The 17,329-nt window shown below is 38.5% G+C and overlaps 2 protein-coding genes across 5 annotated transcripts; one reads left to right on the top strand and one right to left on the bottom strand.

Moving 5' to 3' along the window:
* Positions 1-282: 282 nt before the first annotated feature.
* Positions 283-8,654, bottom strand: LOC124862238 (CD2 antigen cytoplasmic tail-binding protein 2-like). Its single transcript, XM_047356054.1, has 7 exons — positions 8,577-8,654; positions 8,218-8,296; positions 3,472-3,601; positions 2,038-2,195; positions 1,370-1,952; positions 1,201-1,286; positions 283-867 (listed from the first exon to the last, which is right to left on the bottom strand). The coding sequence occupies exons 2-7, from the start codon at positions 8,290-8,292 to the stop codon at positions 757-759; spliced, it is 1,143 nt and encodes a 380-aa protein (XP_047212010.1). The 5' UTR covers positions 8,293-8,296; positions 8,577-8,654; the 3' UTR covers positions 283-756.
* Positions 8,210-15,560, top strand: LOC124862239 (sesquipedalian-1-like). Of its 4 annotated transcripts, none has more exons than XM_047356058.1 (4): positions 8,210-8,346; positions 13,009-13,097; positions 13,189-13,486; positions 14,908-15,560. In XM_047356058.1, the coding sequence occupies exons 2-4, from the start codon at positions 13,017-13,019 to the stop codon at positions 15,309-15,311; spliced, it is 783 nt and encodes a 260-aa protein (XP_047212014.1). In that variant the 5' UTR covers positions 8,210-8,346; positions 13,009-13,016; the 3' UTR covers positions 15,312-15,560. The 4 variants fall into 4 exon arrangements, with proteins under 4 accessions (XP_047212014.1, XP_047212012.1, XP_047212013.1 ...); XM_047356056.1 differs by having other exon boundaries at positions 13,186-13,486; XM_047356057.1 differs by lacking the exon at positions 8,210-8,346 and adding an exon at positions 9,963-10,219.
* The last annotated feature ends 1,769 nt before the right edge of the window (positions 15,561-17,329 follow it).

Genomic DNA, 17,329 nt, shown 5'->3' with positions numbered 1-17,329 from the left:
TATTAAATATATATAATTTGACAGAAATAGTTCAAAGCCATCAACTGTTGAATCTAGCATCACACAGGACCAAGACTACATGTGAATATTCCAACAATTGATTTTTTCTGACCATTTTTGCCTCAGAAATAATCATTTGACATAATTAGATACTGTGAATATAACAAAAAAAAATGCACAATGACAATATGTTTTATTGCTGTGAAATCTCAGCAATTTGTGGGTCTCAAATGAACTCTGATCAGTTGCCTTGTGTGATGTAACAAGATAAACGCGAGCTTGTTTTTGAGAGGGTAGATTGTTCTTTAATATTTTACAACAGAAAAGCAAAGTAGAAAGACTATGACATGTTCTGTTTTATAGGTCACGATATCTACAGTGAGTGATTTAACAGAAAAATCTAGGATGTAGCATTAATTTATCAGGGCTGATCTTGATCTAAATGTTGTGAAGCATTTTCTTCGCTAAAATTACAGGAATCGTCAGATTTAAAAAGCTGACAAAGATTTTCTGTCATTGGGATTCTTATTTTGTTTTAGAAAATATACATATTTTTTACCCAAAATGTGACCTCTATCCAGACCAAAAGCTCATAACACCACGTTGACTTATTTTTATTTAAAAACTTGCTGAAAACAAAAATCAGGGTTTAAAAATTCAATTTTTACACCCAGATGTAAAGATTGAGGAAAGCCCGTAAAACAGGAAACGCTGACACAGAATATCGGTTGCGATTCATCTGATGGTCCACATGATTCATGTGTAGAGGTCAAAATCAATCCTTTTCGAGTTGTAGAATTGAGATCCTCCCTGATCCACCCTCCTGCAGTAGACACCGGTGCTGAAGTAGCCTTCATCCACCCAGCCCTGGAAAAACAGACAGTAAGAAAATTAAAGCCCACCAGGTCAGATTGGGGTTAAATGGAGGATGAGCCAACAACTCCATAATCTAGTACACGTAATTGGATTTAGTGATAACACAGAAACAAAACAGAGAAACAAAAACATCTTCTAATTCTTAGTAACGTTGCACTTCTATTTATCATCACTGGGAAGAAGAATGTTTCTAAACTTCATTGTTTATACTTTAAGGTGGAATCTGAATTGAATGCCAGAATTTCATGCATTTACATCTGAAACAATCCAAATTTTCATCATTCTGGAACGTTTTACTTTTAGAGGTTACATTAAATTTATCACCTGCATCTGTTCGCTGGTGAAGGGGCCGTAGATTTCAGAATTTTCCTTATTCTCCCATTTGTATTCCCACATGACTTCATCACTCACTGAGAAATGGAAACAATCGGATTAAACCAAACAGATATTGATTAGAAATAAAGGTAGACATAAAAGGGTGAGAAATAATAACCTCTTTTGTCTTCCTCGTCTTTGTTCTCGGGTTTTCCACCCACTTTCTCGTCAAATTTATCACCAAACATGTCGAGATCATCTTCTTCCTCATTGCCATCATCACCGCTTCGTTTCTGCTCCACCGCTGGCCGCTTGCTGGTCATGCTCTTCATCATGTAGACCAGTTTTTCGTAGGTTTGTTGATATATTTCAAACATCCCGGATCCAACCAGTCTGTCCGCTAAGGCTGTGAGCCTGTCAAGCTTTTCTGTGTCCCTTTTAGACTCCTCTGTGGGCTCTTTATCCTCCCTCAGCTTCGCCTTCTTCCGTCCACTCAGGCCTCCTAACCTCCGGAGAGCAGTGGCGACCGTTTCTCCGGGTTGCATCAACTCGACCACTGCTTCAGTGAGCTGCTGCTGCGTGTAGGAAGCCAGCGGATCCTCTGCGGGCTCGGTCTCCTCTTCATCCTCATCTTCTTGGTCAGCCTGCTGCTCTTCTCTCTGTTTTTCTTCCTCAGCCTCATCCTCATCACCAGCTCTGCGTTTTCGTTTGGCTCCAAGGCCTTTCTTCTTCTTCTTGAAAGGCTGCTCTTTTATTCTCACCTACAAGAAATGCCTTTTATTAGTGGTTGCAAATTGCTTGTAAAGCTTAAATAAACTAAGCATAAGGATTTTTCTATGCAGATACCCAGTCTATGTTGTCAAGCCAGTTGTCTCTAATTTGTGTTTCCTTCTTGACGAAATAGTTTCCCTCGGAGTCAAAGTGTCCTTCTTGCATCTCCTCCTCCAAGTTAAAAGGTGTAATGGACACTCCTTCATCATAGTCAATTGTTGCTCCTTCTTGGCCTAAAAAACAAAGTTGGCATTGCCAAATCAAACAAATTCAAACTATTAATTGTCTAAGTTAAGGAATAAAATTGTTATTAATATACTAATATAATTGAATGAAGCACACAGTGTCTTGCAAAACGTTTTTATACCACATGCCACAACCAAAAACCTCATTGGGATTTTATGTGAGCAACACAAAGCAGTGAATAATTGTGACGTGTCTGAAGCATCTGGGACTCTCCGCTGGATTTAGCTCTGGACTTTGACTGGGCCATTCCAACACAAATATTTGGTCTAAACCATTCCATTGCAGCTCTGGTGGTATGTTTAAGGTTCCTCCTAGAAGCTGAGTCTCTGCCCCGGTTTCAAGTCTTTTCTGACCCTCTAAAAGATTATTTTCTGTTTAATTCATTCCATCTTCCCGTAAACTAGGTTCCCCGTCCTTAATGAAGACAGGCTTCCTCACAGCATGATGCTGCCACTACCGTGTGTCATTGTGGAAATGGATACTGTGCTGTATTTTCCGTCACACATAGCATTCTGCGCTTAGGCTGAAAAGTTTGATTTGCTCTCCTCAAACCAGCTTGTTTTCTGTGTCCTTTACACAGCTTGTGGCCAACCTAAAAACAGGACTTGTAAAGACTTCCTTTTAACATTCGATTTCTTCTTCTACCTCCTTCATAAATGTGAGGTTTAATAGATTCTCCTACCTGAACTGTGGATCTCTGCATTACCCCCAGAGTTTCCATGGGCATCTTTGCTGCTTTCTGATATATGGACATATTTTGGTAGGTTTGAGTTGGTCCGTCCTCTTTCCATTTTCAATTAATTAATCAGAGCTCTGTCTCATTTTCAAAGCTTGGGATATTGTTTTAGAACCTAACCATGTTTTAAACTTCTCCAGAACTTCCTCCCTGACCTGTCTGCAGTGTTCCTTTGTCTTCATCATGCTGTTTCTCCACTAATGTTCTCTGAAGAACCTCCGAGCCTTTCACAGAACAGCTGTTTATAATGAGATTAAATAACACACAGCTGGACTCCATTCAATAATTAGGCGACTTCTTAAAGCAATATGTTGCACTGGATTTTATAATAAAACATTAAAATAGCTTTATTTTTAAAATATTGGGAATACCACTTATCATTTTCCTTCCACTTAATTATTCACTACTGTTTGCTCTATCACATAAAATCCAAAAAACAATAGAGATTTGTGACAGTAACGTGACAACAAATAACATTTTTGCATCACCTCCTCAAAGTCTCTTTTTAAATTATGAAGAAGACCTACCCTCTACATCATCAGTGTCGAGAATATTGTATTTGCTACTCTCTGCAGCGTCCCCGTCATCCTCCTCATCGCTGTCGAGGGAGTGTTTACCCTTGAACCTGGAGCCTGGTCCACTGACAACCTCGAAGTTCTATTTCAACAGTGATAGAAACCCACAAAGACAAAATTCATTACCAACACTAACCCTACATGTTGTGTGGGGACATCTTCATCAGCAGAGGCCAGTTTCTGTAGTTCTACCATTTAATATGGTCCTTTCTACACTGCTAAAAAGAATAAAGGGAACACTCAAATAACACATCCTAGATCTGAATGAATGAAATATTCTCATTGAATATTTTGTTCTGTACAAAGTTGAATGTGCTGACAACAAAATCACAAAAATCATCAATGGAAATCACATTTATTAACCAATGGAGGCCTGGATTTGGAGTCACACACAAAATTAAAGTGGAAAAACACACTACAAGCTGATCCAACTTTGATGTAATGTCCTTAAAACAAGTCAAAATGAGGCTCAGTATTGTGTGTGGCCTCCACGTGTCTGTATGACCTCCCTACAACGCCTGGAGATGCTCCTGATGAGACGGCGGATGGTCTCCTGAGGGATCTCCTCCCAGACCTGGACTAAAGCATCCGCCAACTCCTGGACAGTCTGTGGTGCAACGTGACGTTGGTGGATGGAGCGAGACATGATGTCCCAGATGTGCTCAATCAGATTCAAGTCTGGGGAACTGGCGGGCCAGTCCATAGCTTCAATGTCTTCATCTTGCAGGAACTGCTGACACACTCCAGCCACATGAGGTCTAGCATTGTCCTGCATTAGGAGGAACCCAGGGCCAACCGCACCAGCATATGGTCTCACAAGGGGTCTGAGAATCTCATCTTGGTACCTAATAGCAGTCAGGCTACCTCTGGCGAACACATGGAGGGCCACACGGCCCTCCAAAGAAATGCCACCCCACACCATTACTGACCCACTGCCAAACCGGTCATGCTGAAGGATGTTTCAGGCAGCAGATCGCTCTCCATGGTGTCTCCAGACTCTGTCACATCTGTCACATGTGCTCAGTGTGAACCTGTTTTCATCTGTGAAGAGCACAGGGCACCAGTGGTGAATTTGCCAATCCTGGTGTTCTCTGGCAAATGCCAAGCATCCTGCACGGTGTTGGGCTGTGAGCACAACCCCCATTTGTGGACGTCGGGCATACCATGCTCATGGAGTCGGTTTCTAACCGTTTGTGCAGACACATGCACATTAGTGGCCTGCTGGAGGTCATTTTGCAGGGCTCTGGCAGTGCTCCTCCTGTTCCTCCTTGCACAAAGGTGGAGGTAGCGGTCCTGCTGCTGGGTTGTTGCCCTCCTAAGGCCTCCTCCACGTCTCCTGATGTACTGGCCTGTCTCCTGGTAGCGCCTCCAGGCTCTGGACACTACGCTGATAGACACAGCAAACCTTCTTCCCACAGCTCACATTGATGTGCCATCCTGGATGAGCTGCACTACCTGAGCCACTTGTGTGGGTTGTAGAGTCCGTCTCATGCTACCACGAGTGTGAAAGCACCACGAATATTCAAAAGTGACCAAAACATCAGCCAGAAAGCATCGGTACTGAGAAGTGGTCTGTGGTCCTTACCTGCAGAACCACTCCTTTATTGAGTGTCTTGCTAATCACCAAAGATTTCCCCCTGTTGTCTATTTCATTTGAACAACAAGATGTGAAATTGATTGTCAATCAGTGTTGCTTCCTAAGTGGATAGTTTGATTTCACAGAAGTTTGATTTACTTGGAGTTATATTGTTTAAGTGTTCCCTTTATTTTTTTGAGCAGTGTATAAAAAGCCCCACCACAAACTATTGATTCATGGGCTGATTCCATGTCACACCTGGCTTTTAGAAGCATTGGAGATGTTCAACCAACAGGGTACTTTATGGAAGCCGAAAGTCCAGGTTGGCTTATTTATAAAGCAAAATTAAAGCCAGGCAAACTGGACCACAGTGCTGCTCAGCAGTGATCAGAGCAGAGCGGTTTTAACTCCTTCTGTTATCTTACAGTCTTCAAGTGTGTTCCAAGGTTGCAGTCTTTTCCACTGCCGTAAACAAGCAGGAGTATCACATTTCTTGTGTTCAGTCAAGTCATGTAATATGTAACACTAACTGATTCATTAGGCTGTAAAAAATTTGGCATCGATTCAGTCAGACATTCAAGTTCTGCTTACTTAAAGCTGAGTTTAGACATGCTGTAAATAGACACAACCACACATATGGTTCACTATTCAAGCAAAACTGGATATTAAACTGTGTGTGGTATAGTGCAGTGCAAACGTTTTAAACCTTCCCAATTGATATATTTTTTTACTTTGATTTTAAGCAGACAACAGCTCTTCAGGTCTTTGACAGTTTTCCTTTGAACTTTGCAGCTGTTTCACTTATTTTCTGTTCAGTCCTTGTACCTGACAATAACAGCATGTTGTGCGTGAGTGCTCTAAAATCTAGGGAGATTAGATTATTGCCGGTGAAAAGAAAATGTGTCGGGCTGAGGAAACTAAAAGGTAACTTTTTATAGCTCCGCTGTTGGCGGTCTAGGTGCCTCAGGCAGGTCTCAGTAGAGACCTTGGTGTCAACTACAATACTTGGAAGTTAAGTAACAAAGAGTTGTTTTAAGATTAACTGTGACATCAAGCTAAACTGTGGAGACAGTCCAAAAGACAAGTACTTCCAGAACATTATTGTCTCAGCATAAAAAAAAAAAAAAAAACAAGTAGCGCAGCAGAACCCCAACTGGACATAAACTGGATAACAGTGAGCCAGGTTGGGATTACTGGCCGTTAAGCAGCACCACTGAATATAGAACCTAAAGGCAACAGATATGCCACACAATGAGAAAATGCAACATTTTCTCAAATTTGCAGCCAATTACTGTGGGGTGTAACTTATTTATGCTATTTCTATGAAGAAGGTATGATCAGAAAGGTCTTTTTCTGTACACTCCAGTGATACAAGTCACTTACTGTAGATGTTTCACTATATTATTGATATTCTATTTAACTTATTTTTTCAACACTGGTTCAGGGCCATTTTAACACCTGAATGACCCAAAACCCGATTCGGGTTTATTTATACAGCACCAGTTTGCAACAAATGCCATCTCAGAGTTACTTTACAAGAAAAAAAGGAGATTCTCACTGAAGGCATCAAAACTCTGAATGAATACGTATGGAATTATGTACCAAACAAGAAATTGTAAAAGACCTTTAAATATGTTTTATATTTTAGGTTCCTTAAAGTAGTCGCTCTTTGCTGTGATGACTGAAATATTAACCTTTGGCCGTCTCTCAACGATCCTCTTTCAAGGCTCTTTGTAAAACCATTTCAGGCGACCACCTCATGAAACTCATGGAAAGATCGCCAAGAGAGAATCATTAAAGCAAAGGGTCGCTATTTGGAAGAATCTAAAATGTAAAAATGTTTAAAGTTATTTCACACTTTTGATTTACAACATAATTCCATGCGTGTTCATTCACAGTTTTGTTGCCTTTAGTGAGAATCTAAAATTTGAAATAATCATGAAAATAAAGAGACCCATTAAGTGAGAAAGTGTATCTAAACGTTTGACCGGTAGTGTATATACAAACACACACACGCACACACCTTTGTACCTGCAGTCTGGAAATGAAGTGCTATGTTGGGAACATATGGAACAACCAAATATCTGATATATGATAGAGCATGATAATTAAGGCTTTTATATGTAGCAAGAATAATTTTAAGTTACATTTTGAAATTATCCAGAAGCCTATAACGAGAAGTTAAAATGAGAAAACTATGACCTCACTTTTTGATGGTTATTAAAGTCACTGTAGACGTCTGGATAAGCTGAAGGCTTTTTACAGAATTTTTGGGGCCTCCTTATAGGACAAAAATACAACAGTCCAGACTGTTGACTAGTTTTTATGTGTAACTCTGGGACAGGATATTTCTTTATTTCTTTCAAAATATAGAGAAGGTAAAAGATGTCAAAGATAACAACGTTTTTACATTATTACTGATAGCCATGTTATTGCCATGCAGAGAAAGTCACTAATGACTTCAGATGTTTCGGTTCCTCTGACTTTTCTGAGTTTCAATACAGAAAATAAAATATACTTATTATTAAATAATACTTCAAGACATGCCAGTAATCTAATGAATTAAACTTTATTCTTCAGGCATGAGGAAGATTTATTAACACGATCGAGTATTTTGACTGCATCAAATTTAGCACTGAGATCTAACAAGTATAGAAACAAGTCTATTATACGAGGCTATGAGATTATCATTAATGGCTTTCAGTAATGTGAGCTCTAAAACCTGACTGAAACTCTTTAAACAGTCATTACAGAGTAAATGCTGTCTGCAGGTTTTTAAGGCATCTTTGTTAAGAGCATTTCTCAGAAAGTAGTCAGGAACTTTTCACATTATGTCACATCACCAAAGTAATTCTCATTGTCATATATAGCCCACAGTTTTAGTGCAAGACATGCTGGGATTTGACTTATCAGGACAACAAATAAATAAGTACATTCTTAACAAATTTCTGTTTAGTTATTTAATCAGAAAACTAGTTTTAAATGTAGCTTTTAGAAGTCTGAACGTGTCTGCTTCAAATAAAAACATCTTATCCAGCTTCATAAAGCAATATTTTTTAGCAACTGGTTCGCTGAAGACTAACACAACAACTCTGATCTTAATATTGATATAAAAGTAGCACCTTTTTATTCGGGCCGTCATCTTCCAGGTCAAACTCCCCGTTTCCGTCCTCAAATGTCACTTTTCTTTTCGACATGGCGCTACAGAAAGAGATAAGGGGATTCCTTTATTACCGCAGCGCAACGTAACGGTAAGTTAAAACATCCGCGTTTCAGTTGGTTTTTAAAACAGACTGATGCTAAAATGTTAGCTAAAAACAAAAACAACCCAGCGCATGGAGAGCATGTGAAGCATTAATCAAACACTTTTAGAGATTAATGACCGTTAACAGCTTAAATATTAGTTATACACTACATATGATATATATGTTTAGCAATTATGATTGATAGATGTAAAAAATATATATAGATTGGCAAGAACCTGTTGAAAATAATTCAAGCTACGTTCGTTTTTGTCTCCTCTTCGTTGCATTCTAATATTCCTCAGCAATGGAGACTTGACTCACTATCGCCGCCACATGGAGAGGAGTGGAAAGAAAATAAATGTTTCCCTTCTGTTTGGCTGCAAACTTCATTTAACTGTACTTTACGAAACGTATAAAATACATTTCTAAAGCTCACGGCTTTTCTTGGATAAAGGGCAGAATCAAAACACCATTAAATCAACTTAAATGTAACATTTAAAATACTAATAATTCATAAAATGTGGACTGGGCTATTAGCATACTGGAGGCTTATTTAATAAAATCCAGTGTGCAGTTTGTGAAAACATAAAAAAAAGTGTCTGTTGAGTTTTGGTACCATGTTTGGGTTTTAACAATATACCTAAATCCTGGTCCAACTTGGACTGAATTATTGTGTACCTAGTATAGATTTTTTTTAAAACCTAGTTTTTGTTTTATGAATTTTATTCTAACTGAAGCAGGTGAGAAAATGGTGATTTATTATTTATTCATCTTGACATCCCTTTAGATCAGGTCGATCTAAAGAAAAACTCAACACTTAGACTGATCATATTCTGGACTGGATTATTCTACACTGATCTTTTGTTTTTTCCCATTTCCCAAAATAAAATTTTGCTGTGTAATATTTGCTGAAATCTATTTTCATAATTTCTTTGATATTACATATCTTTAAAAAATGTTTAAGTTTTTCTATCTTGTCACTGACATTTCTTTAATTATTCAGTTCTTGGAATAGAATTACTTATATGACGCTAAATCATAGAAATGGTTATTAGCGTGTTTTAACTGCTGTGTTTGAAAAATCATTTGTCTTTTTTGCAATGAAAAATACTTTTTTTTTTCCACTCTAGTTTTGTTTATCTTTCATAAATATGTAGAAATGTGTAGATAGATGCTAGAAAGCATGTGGAGAGAGAAACTTGTGGAGAGTTTTTAATAAAAAGTAATGACAGTAAAGGTGACTGGTGTCTTAAAAAGATTCCTTAAGATCCAAAAGGATATAAAGGATAAGATAATGTCAAAAAAAGACGCGTGACGCTAAGAAATGAAAGCTACATTTTTCAGAGGTCAGGGTATGTCTGTCTGCTTGCTTTCAGCATAAATAAATATGAACACATCCGTCAAGAGCTGTGCATGCCTCCCTAAAGAATCAACCTCCTACATGGATCATAAATAAACTTATATGAGGAAGTGAGAGAGAGCTGAGGGGATACATCACACACCATCTTCACTTCAGTATTTAACATCTCACTTCCAGGTAGCACTTCTCATCATAGGTATCTTTTTTCGGTTGCTTGGTTCAACCCCATCATCTCAAAGCAGACTCAACAGAGAATATAATGTGTCAGGGTATTGTTACCAGGAAGTGGGTCGGGTTATTTATATTTCAACGCCCGTCCCCTTGTCCCCGTGAGAGAAACAGTGTTAGCAACCCGAAACTAAATATTCAAGCGTTGTCTGGTTCTGGTTGACTGAGCCAGGTGAAAAACAATTGGGTTCAACTTTATTTGCAAGAGGATGCAATAGAAAAAAATTAAATGTATGTAGAGAGTTTGAGAGAGCTTGAGTTGACCCTAGGGGAGATCCAGTGTCGGCAGAGGTAAGTCTGACTCACTGTTTTTCATTTTCTCTCTGCAGTCGAAGTCAGCATACAAAAGGAATCTGGATTAAGGCTAAGAATATTTCTGTTTGTCCTAACCTGTGTGAGGACAGTTATTTATTTCTGCTCAGTAAACGCTTGAACATTATGTGTCTATCAATATAAAACAGTGGTGGGAGGGTTTGTGTTTCAAAGTGCTGGTTAAAAGTGTCTTGCTGCTAAATGTATTAATAGTGATGCACAAATCTGTCAGCGCCTGAGTGAAATCAACTAGCTTTACCTAGAACATCCAGGTAATTAAATGCATCACAATTGGAAATTTACTTTTTTTAATGTAAACAGATAAACATTGCTGTTCTTAATTTATTTTTAGTTTAGTCAAAACAGATAATCGATAGGGACATGTGCCTTGATGCATAAATAAGTATAATCTTCTAATCCCTTTATTTTCTGTTGGGTTTACAACTAATATTTCTATCAGACAACCTAACCTGCAGCACATTTTTTTCTTTCACGCTCAGGGTTTGAAGCTGAATCATTGCATTGAACCATTTAGTAAGATGTGCTTAAATACTTGGAAAGTAAATTGTAATTGGATAAAATTGGAATCAGCAGGTCAAATCTTAAAGATAAACAAAAATTTGTATTAGTAAATAAAATATATATTGTTTTAAAAGCAAAATTAAAAGTAACGTATATTTCAACTACAAAAATCTAGATTTAAAGTGGTCTCCATCAAACTTTCTTCTAGATTTCTATGTGTTTTTAAAGTTTTGCTCAGTATGTTGGGTGCTTTTACTCTCAGTTTCAGACTGACCATTTTCAGAGGAAAGTTTAGTTTTGTTCAAGTAATTAAACTTTCTTTCAGACATAAATTTAAGCTCCAGAACTCAAGACATGAACCATTCTTAAACTGGATTCTTAGATACTTTAGGTTGGTTTTCACTTGTTCAGTAGGCAGGTTACTAGCAGCCTGTCATAAAATATTCACATTTCTTCTCCTGAATCAATGAAAAATACCAACAATAATAGAGGGCAAAACAGCAGCCACCTGCATTGTGTGTGACAAAAGTTCTGATCCAGTTTGAGAGGAGCTTGTGTGACGTAGCAACTGGGCCTCACAGAAGTTATTGACATAGAAAGACTATACGGACAGCAGAACAAAACGAACTGATCATCTGGGATCGAGATTGACCCGATGTTAGGTATTATTTAGTCAACTCAGAGGTAAGAACGATACAGTCATAGTTACTTTCAGGTACCTTGTAATTTTTCTAAGTTAACTTGGTGTTATTTTATGAGCTCAATTTACTCCGTTCTTTTTACTTTTATAGTGCTTATTCTATTCCCTCGCAGGGGAATGACCCTTAGTCGTTTTATTTGGCCCCCTTCTTGGCGGGGCCCTACCTTAATTTATCACTATTCCTTTCACGGTGGAATAAAACCATCCCAATGCAGCGTCCTTACCGGCGACGCACTACCAACAACTGTTAAGTATTTTTCCTATGAACTGTATTTTAAAACTGTCTCACCTCGGAGTTGACTTCTTGGTGACTCTTTGGACCCTGTGAGAGTCACCCCGCGCCGAGGAAGGCGATAACCCACTGGCCAGGTGTGAATTCACACACCGGGACTTTCAGCCACTCCGGCTAATGGAGGCTGTGCAGCGGTGCTTCGCTCGACGTCAGGCTTCCCCCACGGATCCCAGAGTCACTGTTAAAGCAAAGAGAAATAAGGTTATTGAATGAATCCGGCTACGAAGGACCAATAAATGTTAGGTATTATTTAGTCAACTCAGAGGTAAGAACGATACAGTCAGAGTTACTTGCAGCAAGGGTAGCCCACTTTGCAGTGCAACTACAAAGTTTTTGACACCCTATCTCTTTATTTATATACACAATTCAACAGACAGTTCAGACAGGGTGTGTGTGTGTGAGACAGAAAGGAGGCTGGTTCACACAGAGATAACAATAATTCACACACACAGGGAGGAAGGCATAGTGCAGGTGCCTTGCAACACAAAGTTTTTACATGAGTGATAACAAGTTTTTGCACCCATCCAACACCCGAGCACAGGTGAAGTACTGTTCTATCTCCACAAAGGTGTGGTCTGAAGTTTCACCCACGGATTTCAACCCTCACCTACAACTGAACCCTTAGCCTCCAATAAATCCTCAACACACATAAGTAGTCTATGGTCTGTCTCACCTAAAATAATGTTATTTAGGTCTGACACTTCTTCTTCTGCCATCCCCATGCTGGACTTTCCAGTTCATTTAACCGGACACTTTTTACATTATCCTTTCAACTCACGGTCAAGTGCGGGGAAATGAGTAAAACAGCAGGAAAATCCAAAATAACTTTGAAAGACCTCCAGAAAGCCCAATGAAGTACTGATTAAGAACACCTAAAAGATTAGAAGAAACGGTGGTTCCTTAGGAGGCAAAAGAAAGAAAATGAGACTTATTAAAAACTTTTGGATAGTGTTGTAGTAACTGAAAATGCTTCACATCAAAACATGATGAGGATTGTGATGTAAAATAAAAAAAGGAGAATACAAAGTTTAAAGAAAGCAAACCAGTTACATTTTTTATTTATTGCAAACTAAAAGAGTATGCCTTTTAAACTCCATATCATATTTGCAGCAACATTAAAACTTCAGAGAAACCAGATTAACTGGTTGCTTTTAGCAAGTTACAGAGCCCTTGTACCTGGAATTTAAAATCCATCACTGTTTGTACTGCACTATTTAAAATACACTAACTGTAACAACACTTTCTCTCTTTCAGGAGCCAGTATGAAGCTCCATGAGAAGATTCTGACCCATTTCCTATCATGTACCTCTCCAGTGGATAAGGAGGGATATCTCTACAAAAAGGTTTAGGAAAACAATCAAATACAAATCTCTGATCACCTTTTGATCAACTGAAAAAGATATATTTTTTAATTTTTTACTCATTTCACAGAAGGAGAGAAATGCGACTTATTATCGCCGGTGGTTTGTCCTGAAAGCTAACCTGCTCTTCTACCAGGACCGTCCAGCTGATCGACACCTTCTTGGTGTCATCGTGTTGGAGGGGTGCACGGTTCAGATGTTAGATTCTGATGGCCATTTTCCCTTCTCCCTGGAGTTTGGATCTGGACTCAAAACTTACAGGCTTGCCGCAGGAGATGCTCAGACTCAGGGACGCTGGGTGAAAGCGCTGTTCCTGGCCAGCCACTGTTACCTCTCCTGCCTGGTGAGAGACCTTGGGAAGCACTATGAAGGTGTGTGAGGCATTTCTAAGGGTAGTTTTCCCCATATTCGTTATGGCATTTTGGATTTCCAACTTCTTCAAGAGTTGTTCCAGTTGATCTTCCAGATACGGAAATCAATTGTGCGATTTATTTAGTTTAAGAAGTTGGATTATTCTTGTTTCAGTTTGGTAATATGAGCTGGATCAACCCCTGAAGTTAGAATTACAGCTAGGAAAGACCAAGGCAAGGTTTCCTGCCAGCCATGACCTCCAAATTTAACATGGCTGCCTTGCCCAAAACACATTAAAAGATGCAGAAATACACCTACATTATTGTGAAAAGGTTCTTCTTTTCTTGTCACACTTAAATGCTATAAAAATGTATACAAACCAAAAAGAGAATTATCTCCCCTGTTAAATCATGAATTAACTGCGAGTAATGACATATTTTGGTTTATTTTACTAACCACATGCAGACTAAATTACTGTAGAACCAAAAAATAACCTAAACAGAACCTGTCTTATAACACGAAGTAGGTTAAAAGTCTCAAAAGTCAGCACATTATTCCCTGATCAGAAAAAATAATAAGATAATAATAAGAAACAATGTCATTCACATCTATGAGTCTGAGAATGGTTAAAAAACCAATTCTAATGCTCTGGGGAACCAGTGAACCACAATGAGAACAATTATCCACAAATGGAGAACACACGGAACAGTGGTGAACCTTCTCAGGAGTGGCCGGCCTACCACAATAACTCCAAAACCACATCCATGACCCATCTAGGAGGTCATTGAAGGAAAACAAGCGGTCTAGTCAATGTCTGAACTCAGATACGACTGAAATGCTGTGGCATGACCGTAAACAGACTGCTCATGCCTGAAATCCCTCCACTGTGGCTGAACTAAAACAATTTATCAAAAAGCATTTTGCCAAAATTCCTCCACAGCTGTGTAAAAGACTCACTGCTAGTTATTACAAACAACCAATGGCAGTTGAAGCCAGCATGCGTAAAACAAGAGTAGCCTGGAAGTTGCTAGAGAAGCTGAACCACAGAAATGTGCTTAATTATAACTAATTGGTGATTTAATTAGTTTGGCAATTTACCTTTCCCTTAGTTCAAGGTACGTTTGGATGACCTTGTTCCCCTAACAAATGAAATCTTAAAACTGCAGTTTGTATTTAAATAGATCATATTTGTCTGATCTTAGGATTTGTTTCATGATCTGAAACATTCGACTGTGAAAAAATAATTTGTGAGGGGGGCAAACACTTTTTCACAGCACTGCACCAGTGATGTCTGCGGACTTCTACTCGTTTCCAGTGTTGTGCTGCTGTGTTTAAGCATGACAAATATCGGGGGCTCTAATAAAACTCGCACAACAAGCTGAAATATTTGTTTAACACACTTAAAGCAGCACCTTTTACCTGTTTTTTCTTGTTTTTGCAGAAGTTAAACAGCAACAAGAATGTAGCGACTCCCTCTCGTCTTTCAGATCCTTTAGTCCACCCACAAACAGCCTCATGCTACCTACACTGGGACCATCAACAGTGGTCAGGGAGGGCAGAAGCTTCAGTGCCAGTGCTGCTTTACCCCCACCCTCAATACCAACTAAACTGGCAGCTAAAAAGTCCCCCAAAAAGTGGCCGAGGAGAAATGCTCATGTGACGCCACTCAACGGACCTGCACCTCCATTTGGCGAATGGTCTTTGGTGGGGTCCGATCCACTCATAGAGTTCAGGAAGCTTCATGACTTTTACGGCCAGGAGGTTCGAAAGGCCAGAGAGGAGTGGCTGAAAAGTCAACAAACAGAGGAGGACCACCGTGAAAAAGATCTCATTGATCTGGGCTGAAGAAAAAAAACAAAAAGGCCTGAAGGCTTTTTAAAGGGAACTGAGATAAAGTTGTTCATGTGCGTCAAACAGGAACTGAACCTTAACTGAAACATTGTGAGTTATACTGTATTAAATGTCAAAGTATTTGAGGCTCAGACACCTGTTTGTGTTAAATGTTTAACAGTTTGAAACATTCTATCTGTTTATAACAAGGTGGGATTTTTCTAATTTGACTGAGAGAAAATAAACACACAAATGTTAAAAATGGCTTATCCTCATAGTGTCTCCATGGCTATCTGTTAGATATTTAGTAGAGAGTATAAAGTGTTTTTAAGGTCAGCTTAAACATGTCTGCTTTGTTCTTTTGAACATCTACTAATACCAAGCTGGAAATTTGTTTTTGCAGTATTTACAGACAGGTATTAAATATGCTTTGAGGTTCAAAGAAATAAAAAAAATTACATTAGTTTGTTTAATCCATATTTTTATTATCAATTAGTTGACAAATCACAAAATGGGTTGTTTCAAAAAACAGATGAACATCTCTGAAGTGCCCTGTTGTGTAAATGGTGACCTTAACTTATTGTATTGACTGTCAGGTGCTCCAGTAAGTGCCTGTAATGGTACCACCTTATATGCCCCACTGGTGTTCACTGTCAACTCCTAGCTATCCCAATAACATGTCCGTCATATGTCTATATGTGAACTCGGGTTCAATGCAAATAATTCCCTGAGGTTCCTAATTGTTTTTGTCAGTGAGAGTAATTATTTAAAGTATAACACCTTACGTATATTGAATAAATAAACATTGCATGTCCTACAATCTAAGCTTTGATGTAAAACTTGCTTTTGTAAAACATACAGAGGGTGAAAGACAAATCATTGTTATTTATGGCAGAAAATTATAGATCTTGGAAATTGTGCAGGAAAATGCTGCAAACATTTTGGAACAAATTAAGAGAAACTTGCTGACTTTCAATAGCAGGTGGAAACCAGCAGAGGGAGCTGCAGGGACAGAATTAAGAAAATATGTGGAACCCCTGAACGCAGCTTCTGAATTAAAATATTTCTCTCTTTCATTCTCTATTCGCACAGTTACACCCTAACTGGTAGTTAAGGTGCTCGTTGTTGTCAAAGTGAGGACAAGACAAATGCACGTCTAGAATGAGGTGGAACAAGAAACACAAATGTTATTTAAATTAAAGCAGACAGAGTTGCAGCAAAGGTCAGACATCAAATCACTTCAGCAAACCCAGAATAATTTTAAAATGAGTCAAGAACTGAGCCGCTAGAGGTTCTGAAATAAATCCAACGTAAGCATTTTTTCTTAAATGTATTTCTACTTTAAGTTTTTTAATTAGTAAACCATGACTTCCTGTTTTCCTGGAGTAAAAATATAATGTGTCACAGACGCCAATTTTATTCAGTAACTATGTTGGAGGAGGACCACAATTTATCTTCATAACAATCCGCAGCGAGGAGGATGTAAGGGAGGTGCAGATGTGGACAGATTCATTACCACCCCGGGTAAAGATGAGTAAAAAGACTTAAAATAAATTTATATTTTATTTAAATATGCTCACATTAGAAAATGTGGAAAAAAAACAACATAATTTAGCATTTACTCTTGTTTAATGTGAAAAATTAAAAACTTTAAAAAAGATTTGTTTTGAATTATAGGTACTTCTAACAATCCCATTAACATGAATGTGAAGAAAGTATTTTTTTAAATCCCACCATTTGATATACGTTGATCAGAGTTTCATGGAGCTCATAATTAGTAACCAATGACTTCCTGTTTTTCAGGGTATGACACAGAGCTCCTTTTTTAGCCACTTGTCACAAGTCTGGACAAGGACCTATGTTTATCCTGCCAACACCACACAGAAATCAGGATGGTAAGAGAGGTCAAACAAATCTCCAAAGCTCACTGTTAGAAAAGTGCAGCAAAGATTCTTCCTAATAACCATTAGACACTATCTACATGTCCCCAGGTTGTTTGCGAAAGTTGTGAGAAAATAGCCTTTCTGTCCTAC

The sequence above is a fragment of the Girardinichthys multiradiatus genome, chromosome X (assembly GCF_021462225.1).
Source record: "Girardinichthys multiradiatus isolate DD_20200921_A chromosome X, DD_fGirMul_XY1, whole genome shotgun sequence".
NCBI lineage: Eukaryota > Metazoa > Chordata > Actinopteri > Cyprinodontiformes > Goodeidae > Girardinichthys > Girardinichthys multiradiatus.
This window is presented reverse-complemented; position numbering and strand designations above follow the sequence as displayed.